Genomic DNA, 22065 nt, shown 5'->3' with positions numbered 1-22065 from the left:
CTTCTCTCTCTGCCCCTCCCCCACTTGTGCTCGGTTTCTCTCTGCCTCTCAAAAATAAATAAATGTTAAAAAAAATTTTTAGGGGCGCCTGGGTGGCGCAGTCGGTTAAGCGTCCGACTTCAGCCAGGTCACGATCTCGCTGTCCGTGAGTTCGAGCCCCGCGTCAGGCTCTGGGCTGATGGCTCGGAGCCTGGAGCCTGTTTCCGATTCTGTGTCTCCCTCTCTTTCTGACCCTCCCCCGTTCATGCTCTGTCTCTCTCTGTCCCAAAAATAAATAAAAAACGTTGAAAAAAAAATTAAAAAAAAAAAAAATTTTTTAAAGATCAGTTATATATGTAAACAAATCATTTTTCTATCTGAAATCCACTGGGTCTAAGCTTACTTGTTCCTTTTAACTTCAAAATTAGCTCTGGTTTAATAAACACAGGTCTATATAACTTAAAGAAATAAAACACTTTATTTTAAAAATTCCAAGTATGCTTCAAATGAAAACTGTCCATTTATTAAGCACCCAGAGTTCCAAGCATTGTACAAAACATGAAAATACTTGCTCATACTCTTTTAGAGCAAAACTGCTTATTCTGCTGCACTCATTTTTGCATGGCGTTGACATTTCAGTTCCACTGTCGTAAGAGGACCAGTTCTTCAAAACTTGCTCAGGAAACAAGTTTCTGATCCATAGAAGTAGATCATGCAGGAAGTTTCTCTGTTAATGTTACACTTAATGTCCTCTTCCTGGTTAACAGAAAATGAAAGTATTAAGTCTACAGAAAAATGAATTTTAATAGGGCTATATTCCAAATGTCAAGTTTCAATTCAGCATTAGTTCTTATACTGTTTAGCCAACCGATTTACCAAATTTAACTATCATTCATATTACATTTTATTTACCCTTCAAAGGGAAAAGCAAGAAAGTGACATAAAATAAAGCTATATAATAGGCTACAGCCAAGAACACCATAGTGTTCTATATACTGGGGAAACAAATAAAACTGAACAGAAACTTTAAAGGGGAGATAATATCAATTTCAGAAATTCAGAGATTCAAAGACTTTTCTTCACACTCACCTCTGAAACCTCCACCTCCTCTTCCTCCTCTGAAACCTCCACCTCCTCTTCCTCCTCTGAAACCACCTAAAAACAGAGGAAATTTTAAATTACTGTACCCTATCCTACTCCCATCAGCCTAACACCCTAGATTACAACTTTCTAAGCAAGTATTCTGTTTTAATGAATTACAAAAGCTGGTTTCTTTAAAGTCCTATTTAGCCCTGCTGTTAAATGTAGGAATACCTCAACTTTTGCTCACATTAATTACTTTTTTGATTGAATGAAGGCTTTTTATCCTAAGAACAAAAGGTAGCAGACAGGAATGGTTTCACTCTGGGGATACTATAATAAATACAATATTTAAAGTTAATTCAGCTGCATATGGAGCAGCACTGATGCTCACATGTTGAACAGAAAATTTAAACTTTTGAAGTATCCAACACATATTTGGCCTCCTGTTTGAGTCTCCATTTTTACTTCTTTTGGTTGCTAAGTTTGTAAGGAATGATGAATCGTAAGAAGAGGAAAAACCAACATTTCTAAAATAATGGTATAAAAATATAGAAGTTTTAAGACAGACGAGTCAGTTTTTTCAATGTTACATATGAGATTGAATATAGAATGGGAATAAAGGGGAGCTTATTAGATTCTCAAAAATATTTAAGAAAGACGTATTTTCAGATTTCTTAAAGAGATAACCTCCTAGCTATCTGGACCGAAAAAAAAGGACGTTTAGAGTGAAATAATTAAATTAAGAAAGGCAAAGGTGAAAACAGAATTCTCTCTACTTTCTGATTCAGTAACAGAAGATGTCCAACTAATTTGCAGCTCCCCTTCCTAAAGCCTACTTTGCCATCATCCTGTCACCCACCCACCACACCACTACTCCCAGATCTAGTCCTACTCAGTGCTGCACCCCACCTTATCCCCAGCCCTGTTCATCATCTAACCCTCATAATGATGAATGTTACAAAAGTCTTGGGACATACCTATATCAAAATGCTGAAATCCAAGCAATGAATTTATTGGTTAAGTCTTTGACATAACATCAGAAGATAGGGGTTTTATTTCTGGGACTGCCAACGGCTCAATTAGGGCAAATTAACTTTTGTTAGCCTCTCATTTCCTCATCCAAAATAAGGCTATCACCTAGCCTACAAGGCTCTGCTGAATATTACAGGAACATACATCCGTGTGAAAAGAATACGACAAGCTCTCAGCATAAATTCAACACCCAGTGATATTAATTAAAAAACTAAAATTCAGTCAAGATAATCTTATACTTTATAAAATGTTCAACAAAACGCGAATAACCCCACAGAGATAAAATCTCTCAAAATTATACTTTATTAGGTTTTTGAAAAGTAAGTCATTGAAACTAAGCATTATTCCTATGGCAACCTGCCAAGATTCGAAACTAGTTTTTCTAAAAAAATAAACATAAGGGAGGTTTCCCTATATACAAAATTAAAGTGTACTATGTGAACTGGCTGCAGCTGTGAAATCTCATTAGAAATTTCCCTCACAAGTAACTTACCACCTCTGCCACCTCTGCCACCTCCGCCTCTTCCTCCTCCTCGACCTCCCCTGCCACCACCTCTTGGAGGTCCCTTCTCACCGGGAGGCCGAGGTAAAAACCTCTGCAGTGGTAGCAGTTTATATGGGTCTATATAAAACTGGAAGTGTAACAGAAACGATTAATGTGATGATTTGGAAAGGAGTACAGTACAGTCATTAAGAACTACACACAACTCAAAACAACCTGGGTTGAAATCTCAACTCTATTAACTACTGTGTAGCCGTGGGCAAAGACTTAACTTCTTTGTGCCTTAGTTTTCTGACCTGTCAAATGAAGAGAATCAAGTGCCTACCCCACAGTCTTGGTGAAGATCAAAAGAGTAATGTATAAAAGCACTTCAACTTTGCACACAATAAGCATTACATGTATAGAAATAAAAACCTAGACCAATTCAATCTCATTTCTCTTTAGAAACAGATGTCTTCCAAAAATTAACTACATTGTCACTCTACAGACTTGCCCTAAGAAAAATGAAACCTTTTAAAACCTTAACATTAAAATTCAAAATAAAGCCCAGGCACACTTGCTATTTTAAGACTTTAATAAAGGATCAAATCAGTAACTACTTGCTGAACATACAAAGTAATAGAGAATATGCATAAACTAAACCCATCCATTATTTGGAATTAAAGAGGTTATTTTGCACAGTAATGAAACATAATGGGGTGTATCTCAATTTTACATAAAACATGCATAAGGAATTTCAAAATGATAAATGTATTACTTATAACAAGATGTCTGAATCCCTCTTTAGACCACCTTATCATTCTTCTTTCCTTCAGAGCCCATTCATTAAAAATAGTACCTAGCTCTGCACTGCCCGATATGGCAGCCACTAGCCACATGTGGCTATTTAAATTAATTAACAACTAAAAATTCAGTTCCTGAGTTACATTAGCCACATTTCAGGTGTATGATAGCTACAAATGGTTAGTGGCTGTTGTACTAGGCACGAGTTTTCATCACTACAGAAAATTCAATTGGGTGGCACTAGTCTAGAGATTATTATAATAACATAGGCTGGATAAGGAGGGCCCAAACCATAACAGTGGATCTAGAAATGGGGAGAGGTAGAATGTACCAATTTAGCATCTGATGATAAAAAATACTAAGTACTAAATCTTCAAATAATACTGTGAGAAAAGGCAGGCATGGGGATCAAATTTAAATGGCTATCACAAGCAAATTCTTTTTTTCAGGTCACCAAATGAGAAGCTGGGCTGTCAGGCCCACCTGAATCAGTTTATTTCCCCGGGGATACTTGTCAGGTTTCTACAGCCAGTAGCAGCCCTATGCTAGCAACAGAACACTGTCCCCATCTCATCTCCTATTTGTATCAGGGTTCTGGGCCCACTCCACTGGTGCCATAACCTTTTGACCTCCCTGTTGCTAAATCTAAAGAACACTTGGAAGCAACGTTTTGCCACAGTTGAGCACTTCCCATTGGAAACACTGTTCTCCTGACTTTGGTTGATAACCTCTTTTATGAAATTCTCCTGATTTGCGTCCTCCATGTTTACTAGTGTGACTTCTCGGTCTCCAAGAGACATATAAATTTAGGAGGTACCCCAAAGCTCTTTTTCTCATTCTTTCTTCCCAGACTGTATCATATACTGTCTACAATGACAACTTTCCAATTCCGTCTCTAGTCCAGACTCTTCCTTCGAGCTCCTGTGTGAATATCTCACAAGTGCTTCAAACTCATTATGTCTAAAACCGAATTTATCATCTTCCCCCTATTCCCTTTTTCTCCAGTGTTTCCTATTTTGGTACTGTGGTGACACTGTCCACAGAGATGTTGAAATCACACATCTGAAAGGTGGGGATATTTTTTTTTAATTATTTACATGCGCACTAGGGTGGGGCAGAGAGGGAAAGAATCCAAAGCAGGCTCCATTCTCAGCACAGACCCCAATGCGGGGCTTGATCCCACAACTCTGGGATCATGACCTGAGCCAACATCAAGAGTTGGATGCTCAAATGACTGAGACCCCCAGGTGTTCCAGGGTGGTGACATTTTTTAACTTCAACTGATCAATTACCAAGATCTATGGATGGCTACTTCCTCTATCTCTCATAAATCCATTCACTCTTCTCCATTTCTACTGTCACTACTACCCTAATCCAAAATGTTACCTCTTCTGGGACTAATGCAGCAGTCTCCGACTTGGCCCCTTCACATACAGTACTAGCCGCTTTCCAGGGTACTCTTATTTTGTCAGTGGTTTTTTTTTTGTTTTTTTTTTTTGGGACAGAGAGAGACAGAGCATGAACGGGGGAGGAGCAGAGAGAGAGGGAGACACAGAATCGGAAACAGGCTCCAGGCTCCGAGCCATCAGCCCAGAGCCTGACGCGGGGCTCGAACTCACGGACCGCGAGATCGTGACCTGGCTGAAGTCGGACGCTTAACCGACTGCGCCACCCAGGCGCCCCTGTCAGTGGTCTTTTTAAGTATAAACTTAATCATATTCATCCTAATATTTAAAAACAAAACTAAACCTAATGTCTAAACTCTTTCCCATAACCTGAAGGCATTAAGTAATCCAGCCACTGCTTACCGTAATCTAGTCGCTCATAAATGTTCTATGCCCAAGCTATACTTCTGCCTTTTTCAGATCCTTAAATTGGCTTACTGTCTTAGAGACTTGCACTTACTGTTTTCTCTACTTGTAATGTGCTTTCTCCTCCTCTTTGACTAGCAGTGGTTCCAAACTACATCAAAATTATCTTAACTACATCAAAACTGTCCAGGAGCTTTCCTTTTTACAGTTGAATCCTGGTCCCTAACTAAGACTTACTAGCTCAAATTTTTAAGTGGAACCAAGAAATACGTGACCTTAAAAGCTCCCCCACATACTCTAATGTGCAACTAGGTTTGGGAATCACCCCTAGTCAACTTGCAGGTCTCAGCTTTTAGCTCACTTCCTCAGAAAGCCAACATACTAAATTTGGTCCCAATGCTAGCATTTGCATAGTAATATGTATTTCTCCTTCACAGCATGTATCATAATGTTATTGAAATTATTTGTGAAATCATTTAATATCTGACTTCTAATGTTTCATAATTTAATGTTTTAACTTAGAATGTCTGGTCCTATAAGATGTCCAATAAAAGAGTTTTACATAAACTAACAAACGTACGCCAGCAGTTATAGAATTTGCTAATATAAGAATAATTTCTGAAAGCCTGTATTAATTACATTTTTTTAAGTTTATTTATTTTGAGAGACCACACGTGCGAGAGAGCAGGAGCAGGGACACAGAGAGAAGTAAAGAGAGAACTCCAAGTAGGATCTGCGGCATCAGCACAGAACCCGATGCAGGGCTCAGAACTCACGCACCTGAGACCGTGACCTGAGCCGAAATCAAGAGTCAGACATTTAACTCACTGAACCGCCCAGGCGCCCCTTAAATAAATTACTTCTAAAGATCAGTAAGTTCAACGTCTAAAATACAGAACACCTCAATTTACGATATACTGGGGGAGTCTCAAGGGCTCTACGTAGCACTGTCCTAAGGAAGGTCATTCACTTATAAAACCAACGATCCTAGTTATAAGCTTGACTCACCTTCTGCAGTTTTTTAAAGGAAGATGCCTTCATATTTTCTGACAGTTTAACAGAAAAATACTATTAGTTATATTAAGGAACAATTAAGATCAAAGAAGGTAACCTTCTGAATTCATATGTAATTTTAATAACAAGTTTAGAATATATGGCAATATGTAGGCAAAGAAATGAGTTTCTAAAAGGAAATGAAGTTTTTGTTTCTAAAACTTCTAATTACACACTATTCCAGTGGCATCATCATAATCAAGGCAAAGTACCTTAATCCTGTAGCACTTATCCAAATGACAATCATTTCTAAAACCTTCCAAAAAGGAAGTCACTCTTATAGAGCCTTTGTAATATATGGAGATATATTCTCTTCTCTTGATTCTCCTTTATGGTCCAATCTTAGCAATACTCTGTCCAATTTAATGAAGAAGTTTAATTAAACCAATACTTAGCTCCAGAAAAAGCAAATGGTAACCCTTCAAAAAGATCATTGGGCCTTCTAATTAAAAAGGATACAAAATCTCTAAGTTGTCCAAATATTTCATCCACTTTACCAATTTGTTCTTTGTTCTCTAAATAAACTGGAGCATTGAAATAAGGCACCTTATTTTCGTCTGTAGTACATTTACAAACTATGTCATCTTCACAGGGATGCAGGAACTCTCCTAATACTGAAATAGGACAAAAAAATGTTAAAATATAAAACAGTCTCAAATGATATTGACCCAACATTATCTGGAAGCTTTCTTTTGGGTACCTGGGATTTCACTTTATCTGTTCTCCTCTGAGGCAAGGAAAAAAAAAAAAAAGAAAAAAGCCCAAACTGCACAACATATTAGCTTTGTGGCCTGGGATAAGGCTCTCACATCTCTGCGTCAGTGTCCTCATCTTTAGTAAGGGGCTAATAACAGTACCAACATCTAATATATCGTACTGTGAGGAATAAGTACAATGATAAACATCAAGTACTTAGTACAGTAAGACCAAATAACCCCAAACAGGTGTTTTATTATAATAACTATCATTACTAAGCACTATACTTACATTCTGCTATCTGTTTTCTTCTCCCCAGTCCCTAACTGTAAATTAGTCTTTGTTCTTTTTTTCCCTCCCCTTTTATAACTTCTCCCTACCACCTCTTCACCAATGATGCTTCACTCTTTTTCAAGGAAGTGTGGAATCTCAAAAGAACTACCTTTATTTCTAACTGACTGTCACCCCAAACTAAAACACTCATCACATCCTGCAAAACCAACTCTTCATCCCTATCACCCAAGCTTAAAACCTGGAATCTTTTATTCCCAGTGCTAGCCAAGTTCTACTGAATGTTTCCATTGAAATCTCTCCCATCAAACTGTTCCTTTTTTTTTTTTTTTCTCACTTCCACCATGGTCACAGTTCATCATGCATGGACTGTTGCAATAGCTTGTGTGCTAGGACCTGTGACTCTAGCCATTACCCTCTACAAACCATTTTGTACACTGATCCAACCTCATCTTTATATTAGACACTCTTCATCCTTTCTCCTCTTTGATGTAGGCTTCTACTGTCAAATCTCTTTCTCACTTTCCATAACTTCCATCCCACCTCATTGATAATTACTCCAAAATTACTCTTATTAGGTCCTTTATCTTGCTCACCCCCCCCCCCCGTAGTCTCCCTTCCGAGCAATTTTTTTCTCACTCCTCTTATTTGTGAATAGTAATTGAGAGCACGGGCTTTGGAGTCAGAAAACTTGGCTTTGTCTCTCAAACGTATCACTTACTGATCACTTATTACCACGACTCTAGCAGACAAACTTAACTCTTAATCACAGTTTTCTTATCTGTAAAATGGGGAAAATAGGAGTAAGCACACAATATTACCTATTTAATATTACCTATTTAATAACTTCCTTTCAGCTCAAGCTCAAGTTCCACCTCCATGATACATTATAAGTGCTCTTTTGCTCTTGATCCCCCCTTAACATTCTACAGCACTATTATAACTCACTTTACAGCACTTCCACACCCCACTCCCCAAACAAGCAGTAACTTCCGTATGAGAGCTGCTAGAGCTATCTTTCAGCACGTCATTCCCAAAATTAAACCCACAACTTCCGCCCCCAAGTAGGGTAAGCTTTGAAACCGACATACAAACTACGTGTTCCGGAGGTCCTTGGTCTTGGCCTTTGTTAAAGCCTCCGCGGCCACCTCCTCGTCCAAATCCTCCTCTGCCGCCACCACCACCTCTGAAATTACCGCCTCCACCTCGGAAGTGGTTGTTGCTGCCGCCACGATTGAAGCCCCCACCTCGATTAAAGCCTCCACGACCTCCGCCTCGAAAAGACATGCTTACTATACCTGGTGAGAAAAACAGTGCGTACCTTTTGGTCACTGTGGCCTCAGGGTACACCAAGTAACCCCTCTAGCCCCTCTGAGCCATGGTCAGACCATAGAGGCGGACAATAATAAGAATAGCACCCTTGCCACCTCACCCACCGCCAAGCCGCCAGTGACAACCCGAAGGGTGAGGAATGTTACCCTCCCATAGCCTTAAGCGCGCGGACCTACCACTCACCAGCCTCGTCGCCCACGCTTAGCACCTCCGCCCCCAGCGAGCAGCAAGGTGTTCACGCCGCAATCCCTTCACTCATCCCTCCCTCCCGCACCTGGGTTCCGCGTCCAGCCATTCTCCGCTCCTCCCGCTCCCTACCTCAACTCACCCACGCCACGTGCACCTCTGGCCCGGCCGCGCACACCCACCCGTCCACTACTTCCGTCGTACACCAGCCTCCTCGGCCACCGTACCAGCACAACGTCGGGACGTAGCGGGGGAACAAGAAACTCGAACGGGTTTACAAAAACGCCAGTCACCGGCGGAACCCGCGCCGCTGTCACCTTTCCAAAACAGCCTTCAGCGCTGAAGGAGCCGCAATACTATCTAACCTCAACCGCTAGCTCACGGCAGTCAGGTCCACTTTCCTACTGAGGAGCAGAGGAAATGACGTATAATGGTGGCGTCCTTTGAATCCAGACCTTGCCGGAAGTGCCGCCTCGGTGTTGCCGTGGGAGACGGTTGGCATTGGTGATCCGCTCCCTCTCCCGGGGATCCGGCGGTTAGAGGTGGCTGTGGACTCGCCGTGAGCCCTTGCTTCTCAGGCTGCAAAATGGCCTCCTCGTTCGTCACCCCACAGTTGTGAGGAGTTTTCAGCCGCGCTCTGGCCCGAGGTGGATCTGGTCGCGTCGAAACCCAGTGCGAGGGCTTCCTGTGTTTTTTTGAGCTCTTTTTTTTTTTTTTTTTTTTTTTTTTTCTGGACCCTTTGAAATACGCACGATTGTGAGCTCGACTGGTCCATCCTTTTGTGCTGACTAGTCCGTCCTTTTGTGCTGTGGTTTCACTAGTTAAAGGAAGAAAAGATGCGTATGTGTACTTTCCTTTTAAAATGTTGTTTTTTCTTTAAAAACATTTTTATGTGATAAAAAGCCAAACCGTTATTTCTATCTTTTGCACCAAATAGTTTATTCGGTTTGTCAAGTACGTTTTTTGTTTTTTGTCAAGTACTTTTTGAGCACCGACAGGCTGTACGCCATCAATACTACAGGCCCCTCTTTCTTTAAGCCTTGATATCTAATTTCAGCTTCTGGTGAAATTAACAAAGAAAGCTAGTGACCTCCTTTTTGTTAAATTTGGTTGGTGTCTTTTACACCCGAATCTTTGGAGACCTTACTTTGGTATTGGACACAGTCGACTGCCTGCCTCTTTGAAAGGGTGGAGATTGGTACCTACTTCAGAGCGCTATTTTGATTCGGAAAGAACTTTGCAAACTTCACTATGGAAATACTAGGTAGGAATTATAATATGTTTTCTACAGTAATGTATAAGCTTCTTGAAAAAGCCCCTAACAGTCCTACATATAAAGGGAATTTGATAAATGTATTTTTTATTCCGATTTGGTAAATGTACTTTAAATTGTGTACATCATACAGAGGAGAGTTTTTCATAAATGCCCTGCTCTATTTTGCTTTGCTTCGTTTAACATTTGCATTCAGTGTTTCTACCTCGATATAATCTACAAGAATTCGAAAGTCCAGCAATAACAACAGGGAACTACAATATCCCCTCACATCCTGAGCATCTCTTTGGCCTCAAAATAAGCGCTTTCATGTTTACCTTTTCCATCTGTACTGCATGTAATGATATACTCACCTTACTAGAAGAGTTTACTCGTGCCATAGCCATCCGCAAGACCCCCAGATAGCTCCCCATTTCCTTGAGCAACAAGTCTACAGTAAAATCTCCCCATTGACTAGGGCCTCTACTCATCAGTTTTATTCCCCTCCTGTGTTGCACACCATCCCTCTGCTTAATCGGACCAGCGTCGTTGCCTTGCTTCTCTTTGGTTGTTGTCAAATACTTCCTGCTTAGAAAAGTTTCTTTTCCCATCCAGCAGACCAGACATTTTCTATCTTTTTTACCCTGGAGAACTCTTAAAATAATTTTCATGTCTCAGAAACCCCTGTATAAAAATGTTATAAAGTGTGTGTGTGTGTGTGTGTATGTGTGTATGTGTGGGTATGTATGTATGTGTATGTATATATATGCATATCTCTCACATGATCGGCAAGTTGTAGACATAATGATCCAATATTAATTGTCAATACTCTTTTTTTAAACTCTGGTAAAATACATATAACAAACTTTACCATATTATTCATTTTTAAGTGTATAGTTCAGTGGTCTACATTGTTGTGCGTGCAAATCTGTTATTTTGAGTAGAGAAGGATGTTTTTCTCTGAATCTGTTTACTTTGTCCAACGTATTCTGTGTAATTTTCTTTTCGTTGCAAAGGATATCAATTCTGATACAAATTGAGGAGACTTCCATTTTTCCTTTAATTTAGTAAAGGTTGCAAACTGATTTTAGTGACTGTTAAACTCTTTATATAGGCCCCTTTTTGGGTAAAACTGTTATTTTTGAAATGAAAAAATAATGAAATTTACCTACTTAGTATGAAATCTTTTCGTGACTTTTCCTGTATATACCATCAGTTCTGAGTTGGTCTTAAAACCAGAATACAGGGATTTCATTTTCAACTGAAATAGGATGATCTGGGGCACCTGGATGGCTCAGTCGCTTAAGCGTCTGACTTCGGCTCAGGTCATGATCTCACGGTCCGTGAGTTCGAGCCCCGCGTCGGGCTCTGTGCTGACAGCTCAGAGCCTGGAGCCTGTTTCAGATTCTGTGTCTCCCTCTCTCTCTGCCCCTCCTCTGCTCATGCTCTGTCTCTCTCTGTCTCAAAAATAAATAAACATTAAAAAAAAATTTTTTTAAATAAAATAGGATGACCTTTGTCTTTGTTCTTAATGCTCATTAGATAAGATAAAGCTTGCTCACACAAGTAAGAAGTAGAAAAGTACAGTAAAATATTTATTACTTTCCTATGAATGGTAGGATGCTTTTCTTTTACAGAAATTCAGAACTTACAGAAAGGCAAATCAGTGAATTTCATCTTATGTTTATAATCATTAATTCACAAAATTCTTCCCCTTTCAAAATCAGGTGCTCAGCCTCATAAGAAGGTTCAGAGAAAGGAGCCCTCATTCAGTCATAAACTTGTGTTGAAGTGGAGGGAAAATACTGTTTAGTTTTGTTCTATAGTTCCTTAAGGTGGTTTGGTCTCAACTTGAGAGTTGTTATTTCCTAAGTGCAAACAGCAGTCGAAACTTCAAGATTTCTTTTTGCCATGTGATTTTTCCAAAGATTCAATTTCTAGGGGCACCTGGTGGCTCTGTCAGTTAAGCGTCCAACGTCCCACTTCAGCTCAGGTCACAATCTCAGGGTTCACGAATTCAAGCCCTCATTGGGCTCTCTGCTGGCAGCACAGAGCCCTCTCCAGATCCTTTGTCCCCCTTTCTGTGCTTCCCTGTGCTTGGGCTCTCTCTCTTTCTCAAAAATAAACATTAAAAAAAACTTCCTAAGTGCAAGCAGCAGTGGAAATTTCAAGATTTCTTTTTGCCATGTGATTTTTTTCAAAGATTCAATTTCCATTTAAAACCAAAAATCTTGTCACTTAAAATCAAGATATTTTCTCCAGGCTCTTGAATATATTCAATTAATTTAACTAGTTCATGCAATGAAAAAAATTAGTAGGCTAGTTTCTGCAACCATTCTTTTTTTTTTTTTTTTTTTTAATTTACATCCAAGTTAGTTAGCATGTGGTGCCACAATGGTTTCAGGAGTAGATTCCTTCATGCCCCTTACCCATTTAGCCCATGCCCCCTCCTACAACCCCTCCAGGAAGCCTCTGTTTGTTCTTCAAATTTAAGAGTCTCTTATGTTCTGTCCCCCTCCCTGTTTTTATATTATTTTTGCTTCCCTTCTCTTGTGTTCATCTGTTTGTATATTAAAGCCCTCATATGAGTGAAGTCATATGATATTGTTCTTTCTCTGACTAATTTCACTTTGCGTAATACCCTCCAGTTCTATCCACGTAGTTGCAAATGGCAAGATTTCATTCTTTTTGATTGCTGAGTAATACTCCATTGTGTGTGTGTGTGTGTGTGTGTGTGTGTGTGTGTGTGTGTATATATATATATATATATACACACACACATACCACGTCTTCTTTATCCATTCATCTACCAATGGACATTTCAGCTCTTTCCATACTTTGGCTATTGTTGATACTGCTGCTATAAACATTGGGATGCATGTGTCCCTTCGAAACACCATACCTGTATCCCTTGGATAAATACCTAGTAGTGCAATTGGTGGATCATAGGGTAGTTCTATTTTTAATTTTTTAAGGAAAAATTAAAGGAGGAACCTCCGTACTGTTTTCCAGAGTGGCTGCACCAGTTTGCATTCCCACCAGCAGTGAAAAGAGATCCTCTTTCTCCACATTCTCGCCAACATCTGTTGTTGCCTGAGTGTTAATATTAGCCTTTCTGACAGGTGTGAGATGGTATCTCATTGTGGTTTTGATTTGTATTTCCCTGATGATGAGCCATGTGGAGCATTTTTTCATGTGTTGGTTGGCCATTTGGATGTCTTCTTTGGAGAAGTGTCTATTCATGTCTTTTGCCCATTTCTTCACTGGATTATTTGTTTTTTGGGCGTTGAGTTTGATAAGTTCTTTATAGATTTTGGATACTAACCCTTTATCTGATATGTCATTTGCAAATATCTTCTCCCATTCTGTCAGTTGCCTTTTAGTTTTACTGATTGTTTCCTTTGCTGTGCAGGAGCTTTTTATTTTGATGAGGTCCCAGTAGTTCATTTTTGCTTCTGTTTCCCTTGCCTCTGGAGACATGTTGAGTAAGAAGTTGCTGCGGCCAAGATCAAAGAGGTTTTTGCGTGCTTTCTCCTTGAGGATTTTGATGTTACATTTAGGTCTTACGTTTAGGTCATCCATTTTGAGTTTATTTTTGTGTATGGTGTAAGAAAGTGGTCCAGGTTCCTTCTTCTGCATGTCACTGTCCAGTTTTCCCAGCACCACTTGCTGAAGAGACTGTTTTTATTCCACTGGATATTCTTTCCTGCTTTGTCAAAGATTAGTTGGCCATACGTTTGTGGGTCCATTTCTGGGTTCTCTATTCTCTTCCATTGATCTGAGTGTGTGTGTGTGTGCCAGTACCATGCTGTCTTGATGATTACAGCTTTGTAATACAGCTTGAAGTCTGGGATTGTGATGCCTCCTGCTTTGGTTTTCTTTTTCAAGATTGCTTTGGCTATTTGGGTTGCATACAAATCTTCTGGTTCCATACAAATTTTAGGATTATTTGTTCTAGCTCTGCGAAGAATGCTGGTGTTATTTTGATAGGTATTGCATTGAATGTGTAGATTGCCTTGGGTAGTATTGACATTTTAACAATATTTGTTCTTCCTATCCAAGAGCATGGAATATGTTTCCATTTTTTTGTGTCTTTTTCAAAGAAAGGACAAGAACCACATGATCCTCTCAATAGATGCAGAGAAAGCATTTGACAAAATACAGCATCCTTTATTGATAAAAACTCTCAAGAAAGTAGGGATAGAAGGATCATACCTCGAGATCATAAGAGCCATATATGAAAGACCCAAAACTAATATCATCCTCAATGGGGAAAAACTGAAATCTTTCCCCCTAAGGTTAGCAACTTAGCAACAAGACACGGATGTCCACTCTCACCACTGTTATTCAACATAGTATTGGCAGTCTTAGCCTCACCAGTCAGAAAACACAAAGAAATAAAAGGCATCCAAATCAGCTAGGGGGAGGTCAAACTTTCACTCTTTGCAGGTGACATGATACTCTATGTGGAAAACCCAAAAGATTCCACCAAAAAAACTGCTAGAACTGATTCATGAATTCAGCAAAGTTGCAGGATATAAAATCAATGACAGAAATCGGTTGCATTCCTATACACCAACAATGAAGCAACAGAAAGAGAAATTAAGGAATTGATCCCATTTACAATTGAACCAAATACCTTAAAATACCTAGGAATAAATCTAACCAAAGAGGTGAAAAATCTGTACACTGAAAACTGTAGAAAGCTTATGAAAGAAATTGAAGAAGCCATTCTTGATCTTCAAAGCATTTGGCAAAACCTAACCTATTGTTTTCTTCAAAGTATTACTGCAGTTCACTTTTCAGCTCAAACATCTGTTTGAGAACCAAACATTAAGAACCAAAATGTGTTTCTCTTACTTTGTAACAAATTACCTCAACACTTAAAACAATAAACATTGTCTTGCACAATCTCTGTAGGTCAGAAATTCAAGAGCAGCTCAGCTTGCTGGTTCTGGCTCAGTCTCTTACGGTTGCAGTCAAGATGTTGCCGGAGGCTGCTGTCACCTGGAGGCACAACTAGTGATGGAGAATGAATTTCTAAGGTGGCTCACTCATACACCTCGCAAGCTAATGCCTTCTATTGCCAGGAGGACTCAGTTCCTTACCACCGCATGGGCCTTTTACAGAGTGCTTTAAGTATTCTCCTGACATGGCTGCTGGCTTCCCCCGAACAAATGATCTCCTAAGCCATAAGATTTTATGCGTTGTGGCAGGAGATTTATGTTGTCTTTTTCCAGGTTTTCAGTTTCTTAAACATTCTTTAGTGAACTAGACCTTGATAAGTTTAGCCATTTCTGTTACATCACCCCAAATGTTTTTTCATTTCAGCTTGAAAACTTTCTGATACCCGCACTCCTCTGGGAAGAAAGCAGTGTATTATGAATACACCAGGTTTTCTGTTTTTGTAAGAATGAACCCTCTTAGGGTGCAATGTTCAAATCAGTGGGACACCTTCAGTGCAGATGCCAGTGCACTTCCTTCAAGAAGTACCTTTTGTTTTCAATATGAAGACAAAACTGTAAAGGTATCTGGGCCTTTGCTTGTTTAGGGTAGCATTTTATAGCAGAAACATTCTCTTGAATTTCACCACAATTTATGTATCTTACAAGTGATATCATATGTTGAAATCTGTTAATCCATCATTCTGGAAGTTGCTTTCTGGTTTTTTATACCAAAAAATCTCTTCAACATTATGTGACATGTCACCAATTACATCAATTCATCAAATTCTCATGTCTTATCCCAGCAATTTACTCTAGAATTGCAAGGTTCTTATCAACTGTGGACCTTTTTCCATTTTTAGTCAGAAGTTCTGCTACTTAACTTGCTTTCTGGACCTTTTTACTGAAGGTGACTTTTTTTCATTTTTTTGTTTGTTTGTTTTTTGTTTTTTTTTACTTTTTTACTTTTTTTTTTTTAATGTTTTACTCTGGGATTCCCAAGGCCATTTTAAATTATTTGCTCCTTTACTGTGATTTGTGGTTAAGTGTCTTTTCAATTTTGCTGGAGCCATTGCTATATTTATAAATTATGATTCTTCAGTATTCATGTTATCAGAATTACCTAGACCTAGAATTCTCTTCTATCTCCCACTTCATCTTTAAAATCACCACATGGGACTTATGTCATGTTTATAAAACAGGTGCTAATAAAGTGTAAAACAAGCCAACTAAACAAAGATATCACAAAAGAAAATGAAATCTTTATAACTCACTTTTAATCTACAAGCTCCTTGTTTTACAATATTCACAAAATTACAAAGCAACAGGGAGGCATCTGATTTATAGCACTTACAAAGTGTTTCCTTAGATTTAAAACAAATTTTTTTTTAATGTTTACTTTTTTCTGAGACTGAGAGAGACATAGTGTGAGCAGGGGAGGGGCAGAGAGAGAGGGAGACACAGAACCCAAAGCAGGCTCCAGGCTCTGAGCTGTCAGCACAGAGCCTGACGCGGGGTTCAAACCCATGAACCGTGAGATCATGACCTCAGCTGAAGTCGGACACTCAACTGACTAAACCATCCAGGCAGCTCACAAAGTCTTTCCTTAGAATTTACTCCTTGATTTTTTGTCATATCAGGAAAGTGTGTTTCCTTTTAGCTTTCTTTAGCTATGTGTAAGGGAAGGCTGGGGGAAGATAAGGAGATACGGCTCAAGAGGGAGAAGCTGCTGCCATCAACCTATCATTCCTCTCTCAATACAATTCAGCACTCAGGACTATCAACGGCATCCCATATCTCAGATCAAAAACAGAGTGAACTGAACCAAATGGACATAGTCATGCGGAGACTGTCATATAGGTGAACAATCTTCAGCAAAATTACTAACAGGGCTGCTTAATCACTATTCATTACTGCAAGTACTGGCATTGCATGGAGAATTCAAAAAAATTAAAAAGTTTCCCCTTTCTTCTCTGGAACTTCTAGTAACTTCTCAGAACCCCTACTGGCATCTACAGAACCCCAACTGAGAAATCTATACTAGATTCTGAGTTCCTGAAGAGTGGACACTATGTCTTCTTTGTTTTGGTATCCTCAGCATTTAGCACGTTGCCTATTAAAAACAACAACAACAACAAACAAAAACTGATGCCTGGTAAGTATTTACTGAACTGAACTCTATAATTTGAATCTTTTCCCATTCATTAAAATTGTGCTTGTCAACAAATGACTACAGAATGATGGGCAAAGAGATTATAAAAGTAATGGAGGAAAAAAAGAAAAAGGGTATAAGTAAGCGTAATTGCAAGATCCAAGATCTAAGAGAGCATACATCCATTTGTACTACTGAAAAGTTAGGAAATCTAATTAAAATACTTGGTAAGGAGATATTCTGAACAACAGAAGAGAAAGGGCTGAAAACCTTACATTGAAAAATAATTTTTTTAAATTTTTCTCTTTATTTTTATTTTTTATTTATTTTTTAAATCATTCATTGTCAAGTTAGCTAACATACAGTATATACAGTGTAGTCTTGGCTTTGGGAATAGATTCCCATGATTCATCACTAACATATAACACCCAGTGCTCATCCCAATAAGTGCCCTCCTCAATGCCCATCTTCCATTTTCCCTGCACAGCACCCCCCCCCCAATCCCTCAGTTTGTTCTCTATATTTAAGAGTCTTTTATGGTTTGCCTCCCTCTCTGTTTGTAACTTATTTTTCCTTCCCTTCCCTTCTCTTCCCCTATGGACTTCTGTTAAGTTTCTCAAATTACACATATTAGTGAAAACATATGGTATCTGTCTTTTTCTCACTAACTTATTTCACTTGGCATAATACCCTCCGGTTCCATCCACATTGTTGCATATGGCAAGATTTCATTCTTTTTCATTGCCAAGTAGTATTCCATTGTATATATAAACCACATCTTCTTTATCCATTCATCAGTTGATGGACATTTGGACTCTTTCCATAATTTAGCTATTGTTGATAGCACTGCTGTAAACATTGGGGTACATGTGCCCCTACAAATCAGCACTCCTGTATCCTTTGGATAAATTCCTAGTAGTGCTATTGCTGGGTCATAGGGTAATTCTATTTTTAATTTTTTGAGGAACCTCCACACTGTTTTCCAGGGTGACTGCACCAGTTTGCATTCCCACCAACAGTGCAACAGGGTTCCCCTTTCTCCACATCTTCACCAACATCTGTTGTTTCTTGAGTTGTTAATTTTAGCTACTCTGACCAGTATGAGGTGGTATCTCAATGTGGTTTTGATTTGTACTTCCCTGATGATGAGCAATGTTGAGCATCTTTTCATATGTCTTTTAGCCATCTGTATGTCTTCTTTGGAAGTGTCTATTCATGTCTTCTGCCCATTTCTTCACTGGATTATTTGTTTTTTGGGTGTTGACCTTGGTCAGTTTTTTATAGATTTTGGATACTAACCCTTTATCTGATATGTCATTTGCAGATATCTTGTCCCATTCTGTTAGTTGCCTTTTAGTTTTACTGATTGTTTCCTTTGTTGTAAGATTTTTATCTTGATGCGGTCCCAATAGTTCATTTTTGGTTTTATTTCCCTTACCTTCGGAGACATATCATGTAAGAAGTTTCTGCGGCCAAGGTCAAAGAGGTTGTTGCCTGTTTTCTCCTCTAGGATTTTGATGGTTTCCTGTCTCATATTTAGGTCTTTCATGCATTTTGAGTTTGTTTTTGTGTAAGGTGTAAGAAAGTGGTCCAGTTTTATTCTTCTGTGTGTTGGTGTCTGGTTCTCCCAGCACCATTTGCTAAAGATGTCTTTTTTCCATTGGATATTCTTTCCTGCTTTGTTGAAGATTAGTTGGCCATACATTTGTGGCTCCCTTTCTGGGTTCTCTATTCTATTCCATTGGTCTATAAGTCTGTTTTTGTGCCAATACCATATCATCTTTGTAGCACAGGCTAAAGTCCGGGATTGTGATGCCTCCAGCTTTGGTTTTCTTTTTCAACATTACATTGGCTATTCGGGATCTTTTGTGGTTCCATACAAATTTTAGGATTGTTTGTTCTAACTCTCTGAAGAATTCTGGTGCTATTCAAATGGGATTGCATTGAGTGTGTACATTGCTTTGGGGTGTATTGACATTTTAACAATATTTGTTCTTCTAATCCATGAGCATGGAATGTTTTTCCATTTCTTTGTGTCTTCTTCAGTTTCTTCACTAAGTTGTCTATAGTTTTCAGCATACAGATCTTTTATCTCTTTGCTTAGGTTTATTCCCACATATGTTATGGTTCTTGGTGCAGTTGTAAATGGGATCGATTCCTTGATAACTCTTTCTGTTGCTTCATTATTGATGTATAGAAATGCAACCAATTTCTGTACATTGATTTTATATCCTACAACTTTGCTGAATTCATGTATCAGTTCTAGCAATGTTTTGGTGGAGTCTTTTGGGTTTTCCATGAAGAGTATCATGTCATCTGCAAAAAGTGAAAGTTTGACTTCTTTGCCAATTTGGATGCCTTTTATTTCATTTTGTTGTCTGATTGCTGACGCTAGGACTTCTAACACTATGTTAAACAACAGTGGTGAGAGTGGACATCCCTGTCCTGTAAGAAAGCTCTCAGTATTTCCCCATTGAGGATATTAGCTGTGGGCCTTTTATATATGGCTTTTATGATGATAAGTATGTTTCTTCTACCCCGACTTTCTTGAGGGTTTTTATTAAGAAAGGATGCTGTATATTGTCACATGCTTTTTCTGTTTCTATTGACAGGATCATATGGTTCTTATCCTTTCTTCTATTAATGTTATGTATCACATTAATTGATTTGTGAATATTGAAACAGCCCTGCAGCCCAGGAATGAATCCCACTTGATCATGGTGAATAATTCTTTTAATATACTATTGAATTTGGTTTGCTAGTATCTTGTTGAGAATTTTTTCATCCATGTTCATCAGGGATATTAGCCTGTAATTTTCCTTTTTAGTGGGTCTTTGTCTGGTCTGGAAATCAAGGTAATGCTGGCTTCGTAGAATGAGTCCAGAAGCTTTCCTTCTCTTTCTATTTTTGGAACAGTTTGAGAAGAATCAGTATTAAGTTTGCTTTAAATGTCTGGTAGAATTTCCCTAGGAAGCCATCTGACCCAGGACTCTTATTTGTTGGGAGATTTTTGATAACCGATTCCATTTCTTCGCTGGTTATGGGTCTGTTCAATTTTCTATTTCTTCCCATTTGAGTTTTGGTAGTGGGTGGGTGTCTAGGAATTTGTCCATTTCTTCCAGGTTTTCTGGTTTGTTGGCATATAATTTTTCATAGTATTCTCTATTAATTGTTTGTATTTCTGTGGTGTTTGTTTTGATCTCTCCTCTTTCATTTGTGATTGTATCTATTTGGGTTCTCTCTTCTTTGTGAAAAGCCTAGCTAGGGGTTTATCAATTTTGTTTATCCTTTCAAAAATCCAGCTCTTAGATCCATTGATCTGTTCTTCTGTTTCTTGAGATTCTGTATTGTTTATTTCTGCTTTAATCTTTATTATTTTTCTTCTTCTGCTGGTTTTGGGCTTTCTTTGCTGCAGTGTTTTTGGTTCCTTTAGGTATGAGGTTAGGTACTGTATTTGGGATCTTTCTTCCTTCTTGAGATAGGCCTGGAGTGCAATGTATTTTCTTTATAGGACTGCATTTGCTATATCCCAAAGGGTTTGGACTGTTGTGTTTTCATTTCCATTTGCTTCCATATATTTTTAAATTTCTTCTTTAATTTCCTGGTTGACCCATTCATTCTTTAGTAGTATGTTATTTAACCTCCATGTATTTGGAGGCTTTCCAAATTTTTTCTTGTGGTTGATTTCAAGTTTTCATAGCATTGTGATCTGAAAATATGCATGGTGTGATCTCAATCCTTTTATATTTGTTGAGGGCTGTTTTGTGACCCAGTATGTGATCTATTTTGGAGAATGTTCCAGGTGCACTTGAGAAGAACGTGTATTCTGCTGCTTTTGGATAAAAAGTTCTGAATATATCTTCTAGGTCTGTCTGGTCCAGTGTATCATTCAAAGCCATTGTTTCCTTATTGATTTTCTGCCTAGATGATCTTTTCATTGTTGTAAGCTGAGTATTAAAGTCACCTACAAGTACAGTATTATTATCAATAAGTTTGCTCATGTTTGTGATTAATCAATTTATATATTTGGGTTCCCTCACATTGGGGACATAAACATTTACAACTGTTAGCTCTTCTTAATGGATTGACCTGTTAATTATGACCCTTTCTTCATCTCTTGTTACAGTCTTTGGTTTAAAACCTAGTTTGTCTGATATAAGTATGACTTCTCCAGCTTTCTTTTGACATCCAGTAGCATGATAGATGGTTCTCCATCCCTTCGCTTTCAATATGCAGGTGTCCTCAGGTCTAAAATGGGTCTCTTGTGGGCAGCATATAGATGGATCTTGGTTTTTTTATCCAATATGATACCCTATGTCTTTTGATTGGAGCATTTAGTCCATTTACATTCAGAGTGATCATTGAAAGATATGGATTTAATGTCATTGTGTTATCTGTAAGTTTCATGCTTGTGGTGATGTCTCTGGTCCTTTCTAGCCTTTGCTGCTTCCCACTCACAAAGTCCCCCTTAGGATCTCCTGCAGGACTGGTTTAGTGGTGATGAATTCCTTCAGTTTTTGTTTGTTTGGGAAAACCTTTATCTCTCCTTCTATTCTGAATGGCAGGCTTGCTGGATAAAGGATTCTTGGCTGCATATTTTTCCTATTCATCACATTGAAAATTTCCTGCCACTCCTTTCTGGCCTGCCAAGTTTCAGTAGACAGGTCTGCTACTACCCTTATGTGTCTACCCTTGTAGGTTAAGGCCCGTTTATCCCTAACTGCTTTCAGAATTCTCTCTTTATCTTTGTATTTTGCCAGTTTCACTAGGATATGTTATGGTGTTGACCTGTTTTTATTGATTTTGAAGGGTGTTCTCTGTGCCTCCTGGACTTAGATGTCTGAATCTTTCCCCAGAATAGGGAAGTTCTCAGCTATAATTTTGGAACAAAATATTAAAAGGACTTAGCCAAAGTTGACTTTAAATTGGAAACCTTAATATGAACTCATGGCTTTCTTTTTTAAAACTTT

The 22065-nt window shown here is 38.6% G+C and overlaps 2 protein-coding genes across 5 annotated transcripts in view; one reads left to right on the top strand and one right to left on the bottom strand.

The window, feature by feature from the left end:
• Positions 1-438: 438 nt before the first annotated feature.
• GAR1 (GAR1 ribonucleoprotein) lies at positions 439-9168 on the bottom strand. Of its 4 annotated transcripts, none has more exons than XM_049631030.1 (7): positions 8881-9168; positions 8322-8528; positions 6703-6857; positions 6199-6258; positions 2588-2726; positions 1069-1134; positions 439-735 (listed from the first exon to the last, which is right to left on the bottom strand). In XM_049631030.1, exons 2-7 carry the CDS (start codon positions 8515-8517, stop codon positions 722-724), a joined length of 630 nt encoding a protein of 209 aa, XP_049486987.1. In that variant the 5' UTR covers positions 8518-8528; positions 8881-9168; the 3' UTR covers positions 439-721. The 4 variants fall into 4 exon arrangements, with proteins under 4 accessions (XP_049486987.1, XP_049486983.1, XP_049486986.1 ...); XM_049631026.1 differs by having other exon boundaries at positions 8891-9168; XM_049631029.1 differs by having other exon boundaries at positions 8931-9168.
• A 95-nt stretch (positions 9169-9263) lies between these two features.
• Positions 9264-22065, top strand: part of CFI (complement factor I) — an 86937-nt gene continuing 74135 nt past the window's right edge. The window contains exon 1 of the mRNA XM_049631022.1: positions 9264-10012. The gene's annotated coding sequence lies outside the window, so the exon portion shown is untranslated. The remainder of the gene's footprint in view (positions 10013-22065) is intronic.

The sequence above is a fragment of the Panthera uncia genome, chromosome B1, assembly GCF_023721935.1.
Source record: "Panthera uncia isolate 11264 chromosome B1, Puncia_PCG_1.0, whole genome shotgun sequence".
NCBI lineage: Eukaryota > Metazoa > Chordata > Mammalia > Carnivora > Felidae > Panthera > Panthera uncia.
The sequence above is the reverse complement of the archived record's forward strand: the minus strand, read 5'-3'. Positions and strand labels throughout refer to the sequence as shown.

Excerpts from the sequence above, each read along its gene's own strand:
- GAR1 (XM_049631030.1), bottom strand. The coding sequence starts at position 8,517 with ATGTCTTTTCGAGGCGGAGGTCGTGGAGGCTTTAATCGAGGTGGGGGC. Across the intron at positions 6,858-8,321 it reads ACCTCCGGAACACGTAGTTT|TATTAGGAGAGTTCCTGCAT; the intron begins GTATGTCGGTTT and ends GTCCTATTTCAG. Across the intron at positions 2,727-6,198 it reads CCTTTAAAAAACTGCAGAAG|TTTTATATAGACCCATATAA; the intron begins GTGAGTCAAGCT and ends TTACACTTCCAG.